This window comes from Coregonus lavaretus (assembly GCF_964263955.1).
Source record: "Coregonus lavaretus genome assembly, chromosome: 20".
Taxonomy (NCBI): domain Eukaryota; kingdom Metazoa; phylum Chordata; class Actinopteri; order Salmoniformes; family Salmonidae; genus Coregonus; species Coregonus lavaretus.
In genome coordinates this window covers 34,856,078-34,868,739 of record NC_140007.1, presented here as the reverse complement: position 1 = coordinate 34,868,739, position 12,662 = coordinate 34,856,078, and the positions used below count along the sequence as shown (strand labels likewise).

General features: G+C 42.3%; 1 protein-coding gene across 1 annotated transcript in view; it reads left to right on the top strand.

Moving 5' to 3' along the window:
- Window positions 1-12,662, top strand: part of vwa5b1 (von Willebrand factor A domain containing 5B1) — a gene marked incomplete at both ends in the record, with an annotated part of 67,275 nt that overhangs the window by 16,982 nt on the left and 37,631 nt on the right. Inside the window, 3 exons of the mRNA XM_084185033.1 lie at window positions 5,003-5,179; window positions 7,777-7,887; window positions 8,321-8,523. Of these exons, the coding sequence (XP_084041159.1) occupies window positions 5,003-5,179; window positions 7,777-7,887; window positions 8,321-8,523 (491 nt within the window). The remainder of the gene's footprint in view (window positions 1-5,002; window positions 5,180-7,776; window positions 7,888-8,320; window positions 8,524-12,662) is intronic.

Sequence of the window (12,662 nt, the reverse complement as noted above, 5' to 3'; positions counted from 1 at the left end):
GCGGTCGGAGTCCGCACCTTTGGGGGGGGGGGTACTGTCACGCCCTGACTCAGGGGACGTTTATTTGTTGAGTCAGGGTGTGTATATTCCGTGTTGTGTTTGTTCATTGTTGTAGAATCTAGTATGTCTAGATCTATGTTGGCCGGTGTGGTTCTCAATCAGAGGCAGCTGTCGCTCTTTGTCTCTGATTGGGGACCATACTTAGGCAGCCTATTGGCACTAGTGGGTTGTGGGATCTTGTTCCGTGTAAGGTGTGTGCTACCTTGGACTTCACGTTTCGTTTGTTGTTTTGTTGTGTGTTTATTCGTTAAATAAACATGTTGGCATATCACGCTGCGCCTTGGTCCGTCCCATCTATAAACGATCTTGACACAAAAATCAAAGTCCTTCCAGAGTTTTTGTAGAATCAAGAGTGACTTTATTTCAATTCAACAAAGCCTGTGCTGGTCTGTAGAGTAGCCCCCCTCTCACTCTTTCTATCCCTCTATATATAGTCTCCTTCACCCACATCCTAGCTTAAAATCCCTCCCTCTTTAGTTTCCCGCTCTTTATCGCTCCGTCCACTTCCTTTGTCTATGATGGCGGCTAAATTCGACTTTCATTCAGTTCAGAATCAATAGTAATACAATCAATCAATCCCTTATCTTGCAAAAATACTCATGTTTAGTTTAAACTCTGTTCAACTCCGGCTCTCCCGGGCTTGACCTGAAGACTGATTGTTGGACATGACAGGTCCATACTTAAATCTTTCAAACATACACAAAACCCCACCCCATCATGCTTTAATCAATCAAGAAGATACCCCAGGAGAGACAAAGGTTTAGCCTGAACTCTTCCCTACCCTGGCCGCTCCTTCCGCTTTGTTTGAGGAGAGAGGCAAAAGGCCACAGTCTGGTTTCAGTCTCTCTGATAAAATAGGACAGCCATGGATTTAAGTAAGAGCGAGCAATTCGACCCTAGGTCAGATTCCCACTTTACCCCCACACACACAGTGAAATTACCCAATTAAGTTCCTGGCCCAGCAACAAAGAATTCTAACTCTATGTTCGTGATTAACCCAGTTTTATCTCATAGTCCACTAAAAAATATCCATCACACTCTGACTTCAGTTATACTACAGTGTACTGCCATTATATTGTACCCTGACTACAGTTACAGTGGGGGAAAAAAGTATTTAGTCAGCCACCAATTGTGCAAGTTCTCCCACAAAAAGATGAGAGAGGCCTGTACTTTTCATCATAGGTACACGTCAACTATGACAGACAAATTGAGGGAAAAAAATCCAGAAAATCACATTGTAGGGTTTTTAATGAATTTATTTGCAAATTATGGTGGAAAATAAGTATTTGGTCACCTACAAACAAGCAAGATTTCTGGCTCTCACAGACCTGTAACTTCTTCTTTAAGAGGCTCCTCTGTCCTCCACTCGTTACCTGTATTAATGGCACCTGTTTGAACTTGTTATCAGTATAAAAGACACCTGTCCACAACCTCAAACAGTCACACTCCAAACTCCACTATGGCCAAGACCAAAGAGCTGTCAAAGGACACCAGAAACAAAATTGTAGACCTGCACCAGGCTGGGAAGACTGAATCTGCAATAGGTAAGCAGCTTGGTTTGAAGAAATCAACTGTGGGAGCAATTATTAGGAAATGGAAGACATACAAGACCACTGATAATCTCCCTCGATCTGGGGCTCCACGCAAGATCTCACCCCGTGGGGTCAAAATGATCACAAGAACGGTGAGCAAAAATCCCAGAACCACACGGGGGGACCTAGTGAATGACCTGCAGAGAGCTGGGACCAAAGTAACAAAGCCTACCATCAGTAACACACTACGCCGCCAGGGACTCAAATCCTGCAGTGCCAGACGTGTCCCCCTGCTTAAGCCAGTACATGTCCAGGCCCGTCTGAAGTTTGCTAGAGTGCATTTGGATGATCCAGAAGAGGATTGGGAGAATGTCATATGGTCAGATGAAGCCAAAATAGAACTTTTGGGTCAAAACTCAACTCGTTGTGTTTGGAGGACAAAGAATGCTGAGTTGCATCCAAAGAACACCATACCTACTGTGAAGCATGGGGGTGGAAACATCATGCTTTGGGGCTGTTTTTCTGCAAAGGGACCAGGACGACTGATCCGTGTAAAGGAAAGAATGAATGGGGCCATGTATCATGAGATTTTGAGTGAAAACCTCCTTCCATCAGCAAGGGCATTGAAGATGAAACGTGGCTGGGTCTTTCAGCATGACAATGATCCCAAACACACCGCCCGGGCAACGAAGGAGTGGCTTCGTAAGAAGCATTTCAAGGTCCTGGAGTGGCCTAGCCAGTCTCCAGATCTCAACCCCATAGAAAATCTTTGGAGGGAGTTGAAAGTCCGTGTTGCCCAGCGACAGCCCCAAAACATCACTGCTCTAGAGGAGATCTGCATGGAGGAATGGGCCAAAATACCAGCAACAGTGTGTGAAAACCTTGCGAAGACACAGGTCAAACGTTTTCTGTAAGTCTTCACAAGGTTTTCACACACTGTTGCACACTGTTTCACACACTGTTGCAGATTTTCTATGGGGTTGAGATCTGGAGACTGGCTAGGCCACTCCAGGACCTTGAAATGCTTCTTACGAAGCCACTCCTTCGTTGCCCGGGCGGTGTGTTTGGGATCATTGTCATGCTGAAAGACCCAGCCACGTTTCATCTTCAATGCCCTTGCTGATGGAAGGAGGTTTTCATTCAAAATCTCACGATACATGGCCCCATTAATTCTTTCCTTTACACGGATCAGTCGTCCTGGTCCCTTTGCAGAAAAACAGCCCCAAAGCATGATGTTTCCACCCCCATGCTTCACAGTAGGTATGGTGTTCTTTGGATGCAACTCAGTATTCTTTGTCCTCCAAACACGACGAGTTGAGTTTTGACCCAAAAGTTATATTTTGGCTTCATCTGACCATATGACATTCTCCCAATCCTCTTCTGGATCATCCAAATGCACTCTAGCAAACTTCAGACGGGCCTGGACATGTACTGGCTTAAGCAGGGGGACACATCTGCACTGCAGGATTTGAGTCCCTGGCGGCGTAGTGTGTTACTGATGGTAGGCTTTGTTACTTTGGTCCCAGCTCTCTGCAGGTCATTCACTAGGTCCCCCCGTGTGGTTCTGGGATTTTTGCTCACCGTTCTTGTGATCATTTTGACCCCATGGGGTGAGATCTTGTGTGGAGCCCCAGATCGAGGGAGATTATCAGTGGTCTTGTATGTCTTCCATTTCCTAATAATTGCTCCCACTGTTGATTTCTTCAAACCAAGCTGCTTACCTATTGCAGATTCAGTCTTCCCAGCCTGGTGCAGGTCTACAATTTTGTTTCTGGTGTCCTTTGACAGCTCTTTGGTCTTGGCCATAGTGGAGTTTGGAGTGTGACTGTTTGAGGTTGTGGACAGGTGTCTTTTATACTGATAACAAGTTCAAACAGGTGCCATTTATACAGGTAACGAGTGGAGGACAGAGGAGCCTCTTAAAGAAGAAGTTACAGGTCTGTGAGAGCCAGAAATCTTGCTTGTTTGTAGGTGACCAAATACTTATTTTCCACCATAATTTGCAAATAAATTCATAAAAAATCCTACAATGTGATTTTCTGGATTTTCTTTTCTCAATTTGTCTGTCATAGTTGACGTGTACCTATGATGAAAATTACAGGCCTCTCTCATCTTTTTAAGTGGGAGAACTTGCACAATTGGTGGCTGACTAAATACCTTTTTCCCCCACTGTATACTACAGTGTACTGCAGTTATACTGCACTCTGACTACAGTTATACTACAGTGTACTGCAGTTATACTACACACTGACTACAGTTATACTACAGTGTACTGCAGTTATACTGCACACTAACTACAGTTATACTACAGTGTACTGCAGTTATACTGCACACTAACTACAGTTATACCACAGTGTACTGCAGTTATACTGCACACTAACTACAGTTATACTACAGTGTACTGCAGTTATACTGCACTCTGACTGCAATTTTCTTTCCGTAAGGGTGTGCATATCCACACCTTTTGCCCATTTTGCATGATTTGGTAGACCTGGTTTGGCCTGTATTAGTAGTGTTTTCCATTATTCTTGTGTCCATTATTATTATATGAAAGCAATTTATTTATTTCAACCTATCTGAGATAATTTTAAAACCACATATGAATGATACACATTGGAGATACAGTATGTTGTTTGAATGGTGAGTTTATTATTTTTCTTGAGGTGAAATCGTGTCAGTACAGATTGTACCTTATTCTCCACATGTCTGAATGGCACTACGGTGGTAGATACAATTACATCCTTAAGTGACCAGTAGACCTCAATGGGAGGGAGAGAGAGGACACTTAGCCTAAAATGATGTGTGGGATAAAAAGGGGTTACTATGGAAACCACCAATGGTCCTCAGTGTTCTGCTTGGAATTTCTACCTGCAAGAACACATGCACCAATTGATCGAGTGCCCTTTCTCTCTCAAATAATTTGGGTCCAATTTAAAACAAATTCCCAACCATAATTACCTTGAATTATACATTTTTATTTAAGAAGCATAGATGAAATCAGCTTATCAAAAACGTTCCATATGGAGAATATTTTAGTGTTAGATCTACGTATCTAATGCATCTTAGCATGAAGGAAACAGCTGTGTTGTAGAGCTATAGCTCCTTTTAATAAAACCATAATGCTTTTCTTATCAAATGTGATATGTAAGTTATGTATAAAAAAATTACATGTACAAAGTTATTGCTGAATGTGAATATGGCTCTTATTCAAAGCTTGCATGATGTGATTGGGATCTCATTCTCTTTCTTTAACCCTTTTCTTACTGCATCCTCTGACCATGTGTAGACTAGATCTCAAGCACTTCTCTCACCCTCTCATCATGTTATCCTCTGACCATGTATAGACTAGATCTCAAGCACTTCTCTCACCCTCTCATCATGTTATCCTCTGACCATGTGGCCAAGTGAAGGTGGATATCATTCGTAAGCGTCTCTACAAGGACATCCTCCACAACCCTGCGGTTATGCTCAACTTCTGCCCAGACCTCAAGTCCATGACCTCTGACCTGACGAAGGTGCATGGAGAGTTCATCTTCCTCATCGACCGCAGTGGGAGCATGAGCGGGGTCAACATCAGCTGTGTCAAGGTACTGTCATGACTTCATAACACATTCATAACCCATACGTAACCTATTCATAAGAAGTGCATAAGCATAATGAACTGAAACAGTGTAGTTAGACTTAAGGGCAACTAAATGATGAAGGAATAACGTAGTTTACTAATTAGATATGTAAGAGGCTATGCATTCATATTGTGCTATTAATGACTCAAAGACTCACTGGTCATTTGATGGAAAGGTCAATGGAAACTCATCTCATCTCAGCCTTTATTTGCCAGGGTAGTGGGTTCGATCCCCGGGACCACCCATACACAAAAATGTATGCACGCATGACTGTAAGTCGCTTTGGATAAAAGCGTCTGCTAAGTGGCATATTATTTATTTATTTATTTCCAGTGCATCTGACTGTAATGTTACCTGATTAGGCTGGGCTGAGACAGTGATGTTTGACTAACCCCTGTTGTTCTGTTACGCACAGCAGGGTAGCGTGACTCATACTCAGACATCTTCTGATTGGGGAGAGATGGGCCTCCTCTCCCTATGACATCTTGACACTTAAAGGCCCAGCCAGGTCAGACCGGTGATGATGTAATCATTTCTCCTCAGTTTCTTTAATCTGCCAGAAAGTCCCCCAAAATGCCAGGCCCCAATGTGATAGTGTCTTTGACTGAATATAAGGAGAAAGAGAGATTTCTATGACCTCAAAATGCCAGCGACCCCAAAATGCTAGCGAGCACCAATTTGATACCACCTTTGAAAATGAAGGGGGAGAAAGAGCAGTGGAGATTTTTTATGTTCACAACGACTTGAAATGGACAAAAAACATTGAACTTTCCTGTGAGCTGTCTCTCTAATCAATCTCTGGTATAACCTTCCCTATTGACTTTCTCTGTATTGCTGCATGTCATGAAGAAAGTACATTACATATAACACGTGCTTCATACGTGCATGCTTTATGACAGAGAAAATGCCATTACTGTTACTGGGTCAGAGGAGAGTTGTATTTATGTATTTTAGAGAGTAAAAGAAAGGAAATCATTTCTGTAAACTTTTTGTCATACCAACACAGAAATTACAGGATTTACTTTCTCTTCACCATTACACACTGAGTGTACAAAACATTAAGAACACCTGCTCTTTCCATGATATAGACTGGCCAGGTGAATTCAGGTGAAAGCTATGATACGTTATTGATATCACCTGTTAAATCCACTTCAATCAGTGTAGATGAAGGGGAGGAGACAGGTTAAAGAAGGATTTTTAAGCCTTGAGACAATTGAGACATGGGATTGTGAATGTGTGCCATTCAGAGGGTATTTAAGTGTCTTTGAACGGGGTATGGTAGTAGGTGCCAGGCGCACCGGTTTGAGTGTGTCAAGAACTGCAACGTTGCTGGGTTTTTCACGCTCAACAGTTTCCCGTGTGTATCAAGAATGGACCACCACCCAAAGGACATCCAGCCAACATGACTCAACTGTGGGAAGCATTGGAGTCAACATGGGCCAGCATCCCTGTAGAGTCCCTTGTAAGTCCATGCCCCAATGAATTGAGGCTGTTCTGAGGGCAAAAGGATGTGAAACTCAATACTAGGAAGGTGTTCTTAATGATTTGTGTACTCAGTGTATATATTTATATTCCGGTCGTTCTGATATTTCTTAATTTCTTTAGTTTTTTGGATTATGTGTATAGTATTATTTTATTTTATTTTATTATTGCTAGGTATTACTGCAGTGTTGGAGCTGGTAACACAAGCATTTCACTGCACCTGCGATAACATCTGCAAATCTGTTTACGCGACCAATAAATTTTGATTTGAATTGGTTTTTCCAGTCATAAATAAATAAAACTTTCACATTGAAAGGGTATTAAATACACAATATGGTGTAAAAAAAATATATACATAATACAGTGAAATATGATTACAGCCAAACTTGGAATGAATGGTTTGTAATTGAACATACTCTTTTTAATAATACACTGGCCCGCACCTCTGTCACACAGAGATAATCATAATTATATGGCACTTCTCTAGTGCACCACAAAGACGCTCTCCAGTGTATAATAACCAGCCTGCTGAGAAGATGGCTTAGAGTTGTAATCTGGTCAAACTGCTGCAGCCGAAAATGTTTGAAGGTCAAGAAGAACACTTGCAGCCAGGTGAACAAGGCTGGTTGTTAGAGAATGTCTTAAAGATTGACTGTCTTGTTCTTCTTCCTTTTATTTTCTTGCCCTCTCTCTCTCTCTCTGTCCCTCTCTCTCTCTCTCCCCCTCTCCCTCTCTCTCTCTTTCCCTCTCTCTGTCTCCATCTCTCTTTCCCTCTCTCTCCCTCCCCCCCTCTCTCTCTCCCTCTCTCTCTCTCCCTCTCTCTCTCGCTTTCCCTCTCTCTCTCTCCCTCTCTCGTTCCCTCTCTCTCGCTTTCTCTTGCTCTCTCTCTCTCCCTCCCTCTCTTTCCCTCTCCCTCTCTCTCTCCCTCTTTCTCTCTTTCCCTCTCTCTCTCCCTCTTTCTCTCTCTCCCTCTCTCTCTCCCTCTCTCTCTCTCTCTCTCTCTCCATATTTCCCCCTTTTTTCATTCTCCTCTCCTTCATCTTGACCTTCTGTTTCTGTCATGTCTGTTCTGTTCCCAGGATGCCATGGTAGTGATCCTGAAGAGCATTGTGCCTGCCAGTCTCTTCAACATCATCGGCTTCGGCTCCACATTCAAAACACTGTTTACTACCAGTCAGAGCTATGATGAGGTATGAGGCAGGCAGAACATATAGTGTTTATTTTTTCAATATTATTGAACTGCTTGTCAGTGATAAAATCTCTATTAGTAAATGCTTAATCTTGCATGCCAGATTCCACAGCTACAAGTAGTACAGGTAGGGGCGACAGGTAGCATAGCGGTTAAGAGCGTTGGGCCAGTAACCAAAATATCGCTGGTTCGAATCCCTGAGCCAACAAGGTGAAAAATCTGTCAATGTGCCCTTGAGCAAGGCACTTAACCCTAATTGCTCCTGTAAGTCGTTCTGGATAAGAGCGTCTGCTAAATGTCAAAAAATATAACTGTAAATGTAGTCGTAGTGTGAGTATAAGTCACAGACACGCTTGTCTGCCTCTGTACAAGTGTCTGTCACAAGAGACTTGAGACTAGTAAAATGCTTCTCCCCTGTCATCTCCATGCTTCAGGAAACAGTAACCATGGCTTGTGAGTACATCAGGAAGATCCGAGCTGACATGGGCGGCACCAACATCCTGGCACCACTCAACTGGATCCTGAGGCAGCCCATGCACGTGGGTCATCCACGCATGCTCTTCCTGCTCACAGATGGGGCCGTCAGCAACACAGGGAAGGTCATCGAGCTCGTCCGCAGCCATGCCCGCTACACCAGGTAAACACACCATCAACTTACTTAACTTTGTTGTCTCCAATTGCTATAGACCACCCTATTCAAAATGATGGCATTTCCATCGAAAAGAACCCATGAGCACCAACATGTGAAGTTCATAGGAGCATATAAAATTGGATGTCAAATGATAGCTAAGAGTCTATATTCTGGGGAGTACAGATCAGGTAACCATAATGTAATTCCGTTACCGTGGAATTGCCCATAGCACCTTGCATACACAGTCTCATGAGCTATACAGTTTACAGTTTTTAGCTCCAGCGCTGTTAAAAACGCTATTAACGGGAGATTACATGCACCTGCAGGCTAAACTAAGCTTGATTGAAACGAAAAACCCACAAGGATAAACCAGCAAATCAGTTGATCTGTCGTTGTTACAGTGTCTAGTGATTATGATACCAGACAGCTGGTCTAGATTCTCTACTCCCGCCCCCAATGAAATATCGACCTATCAGGAACATCGGAAGCTGTAAGGCTGATGAATGTAAAAATACTAATTAGAATATAAGTATATAGAAGTAGTAGGCCTATATTTCATTCAAACATTTCACCAATGGAAAAATTATATAATATATGCCATTTGAAATAACTTTATACACTACATTTTAATTTGATTAAAAAAATAGATTAATTTATTACATTTACATAATTTAGCAGACGCTCTTATCCAGAGCGACTTATAAATTGGTGCATTCAACTTATGATAGCCAGTGGGACATCCACCTTTTTTTTATGGGGGATGGGGGAAGGCCCTCAAAATTGTCAAAGACTCCAGCCACCCTAGTCATAGACTGTTCTCTCTGCTGCCGCACGGCAAGCGGTACCGGAGTGCCAAGTCTAGGTCCAAAAGACTTCTCAACAGCTTCTACCCCCAAGCCATAAGACTCCTGAACAGCTAATCATGGCTACCCGGACTATTTGCACTGCCCCCCCACCCCATCCTTTTTACGCTGCTGCTACTCTGTTAAGTATTTATGCATAGTCACTTTAACTCTACCCACATGTACATATTACCTCAACTACCTCAACTAGCCGGTGCCCCCGCACATTGACTCTGCAACGGTACCCCCCTGTATATATAGCCTCCCTACTGTCACTTTATTTTACTTCTGCTCTTTTTTTCTCAACACTTTTTTTGTTGTTGTTTTATTCTTACTTTTTTTGTTTAAAATAAATGCACTGTTGGTTAAGGGCTGTAAGTAAGCATTTCACTGTAATGTCTGCACCTGTTGTATTCGGCGCATGTGACCAATACAATTTGATTTGATTTGATTTGATTTGATTTGATTTGAAGATTACAGTGCATTCAGAAAGTATTCAGACACCTTGACTTTTTCCACATTTTGTTAGGTTACAGCCTTATTCTAAAATGGATTAAATAAATATAAATCCTCATCAATCTGCACACAATACCCAATAATGACAAAGCAAAAACAGGTTTTTATAAATGATTGTGTATTACAATTTTAAAAACAGAAATATCATATTTACATAAGTATTCAGACCCTTTACTCAGTACTTTGTTGAAGCACCTTTGGCAGCGATTAGAGCCTCTAGTCTTCTTGGGGATGACGCTACAAGCTTGGCACACCTATATTTGGGGGGTTTCTCCCATTCTTCTAGGCAGATCCTCTCAAGCTCTGTCAGGTTGGATGGGGAGTGTTGCTGCACAGCTATTTTCAGGTCTCTCCAGAGATGTTCGATCAGGTTCAAGTCCGGGCTCTGGCTGGGCCACTCAAGGACATTCAGATACTTGTCCCGAAGCCACTTCTGCGTTGTCTTGGCTGTGTGCTTAGGGTCGTTGTCCTGTTGGAAGGTGAACCTTTGCCCCAGTCTGAGATCCTGAGCGCTCTGGAGCAGGTTTTCATCAAGGATCTAATATAATAATATTTTAATATACTTTGCTCCATTCATCTTTCCCTCGATCCGGACTAGTCTCCCAGTCCCTGCCGCTGCAAAACATCCCCACAACATGATGCTGCCACCACCTTGCTTCACCGTAGGGATGGTGCCAGGTTTACTCCAGACGTGACGCTTGGCATTCAGGCCAAAGAGTTCAATTTTGGTGTCATCAGACCAGATAATCTTGTTTCTCATGGTCTGAGAGTCCTTTAAGTGAAGTTTGGCAAACTCCAAGTGGGCTGTCATGTGTCTTTTACTGAGGAGTGGCTTCCGTCTGGCCACTCTACCATAAAGACCTGATTGGTGGAGTGCTGCAGAGATGGTTGTCCTTCTGGAAGGTTCTCCCATCTCCACAGAGGAACTCTGGAGCTCTGTCAGAGTGACCATCGGGTTCTTGGTCACCTCCCTGACCAAGGCCCTTCTCCCCCGATTGCTCAGTTTGGCCGGGCAGCCAGCTCTAGGAAGAGTCTTGGTGGTTGCAAACATCTTCCATTTAAGAAGGATGGAGGCCACTGTGTTCTTGGGAACCTTCAATGCTGCAGAAATGTTTTGGTACCCTTCCCCAGATCTGTGCAATCCTGTCTCGGAGCTCTATGGAAAATTCCTTCAACCTCAAGGCTTGGTTTTTGGTCTGACATGCACTGTCAACTGTGGGACCTTATATAGACAGGATTGTGCCTTTCCAAATGATGTCCAATCAATTGAATTTACCACAGGTGGACTCCAATCAAGTTGTAGAAACATGGATGATCAATGGAAACAGGATGCACCTGAGCTCAATTTTGAGTCTCATAGCAAAGGGTCTGAGTACTTCTGTTTTTAATTTTTAATACATTTGCAAACATTTCTAAAAACCTGTTTTCGCTTTGATATTATGGGGTATTGTGTGTAGATTGATGAGGATTTTAAAAAAATGTAATCCATTTTTGAATAAGGCTGTAACGTAACAAAATGTCGAAAAACGGAAGGGATCTGAATACTTTCCGAATGCACTGTATGTACAGTACCAGTCAAAAATGTGGACACACCTGCTCATTCAAGGGTTTTTCTTTATTCTTTATAACTCATGAAGCTGGTTGAGAGAATGCCAAGAGTGTGCAAAGCTGTCATCAAGGCAAAGGGTGGCTACTTTGAAGAATATAAAATATATTTTGATTTGTTTAACACTTTTTTTGTTACTACATGATTCCATATGTGTTATTTCATAGTTTTAATTTTAATTTTAATTTTATTTTTATTTCACCTTTATTTAACCAGGTAAGCCAGTTGAGAAAAAGTTCTCATTTACAACTGCGACCTGGCAGTTGATGTCTTCACTATTATTCTACAATGTAGAAAAAAGTCAAAATAAAGAAAAACCCTTGAATGAGTAGGTGTGTCCAAACTTTTGACTGGTATATATTCTTTTTTTTCACGGACCCCCTGCAGTACATTCACAGACCCCTAAGGGGCCACGGACCCCTGGTTGAATACCCCTGGTTTACACCATCAACATTAGTTTTCCATTCGTACAACGTGTTGGGTAAATTGCCACAGTAGATTTGATCATGGTAAACAAGGAAATACTTTATTTCAGTTGTACGGAATGATTGTCAAATAGATAAATCACCCTTAGTCTGCTCAAAAAGTATGACTGTTGTTCCGATAATATTACCAACCAAAGGGCGAAATAGTCTTGGAAAATGTTGGCTGCAATCAAGACTAGAAGAGAATCTCGACATGGTTGCAATTGAGTTCAGCTGTGCGGGTGATTTTAGAGCATATTGATGGTTTAACAAGAGATCAGATGGCGATAATCTGGTGGCTTTCGATGGTTGCAATTAGCCCATTCAATATGATGAGGCTTGCTAATGCATGCCCCCTCTTGTTCATGCTTATTATGCTCACAGCAAATGCACAACAAGCCATTCAGACATGTAATCAAGGCTAGGGGATTGGAGGGAGCTTAAGTGCAAAACCTTGTTTTTGCTCAGTAATCCTTTTAAAATGAAGCTTGGAAATATGCACCTTATGTTTGCACAGTTCTTGATATTATTCGGTGTGACTACAATGTCATATGTTATTGGTAATGGTAATATTTTCAAACACTGCAACACGCTGACGCTCCGAACATGCCCCTGCAGAATCATAACACCAGCTGTTGATAGACCAAGAACGCCAATAACACAGTACTCTCTGCAGGGAATGGGTTATTGTTTCACTTTGGTTGTTGCATCTGCAAT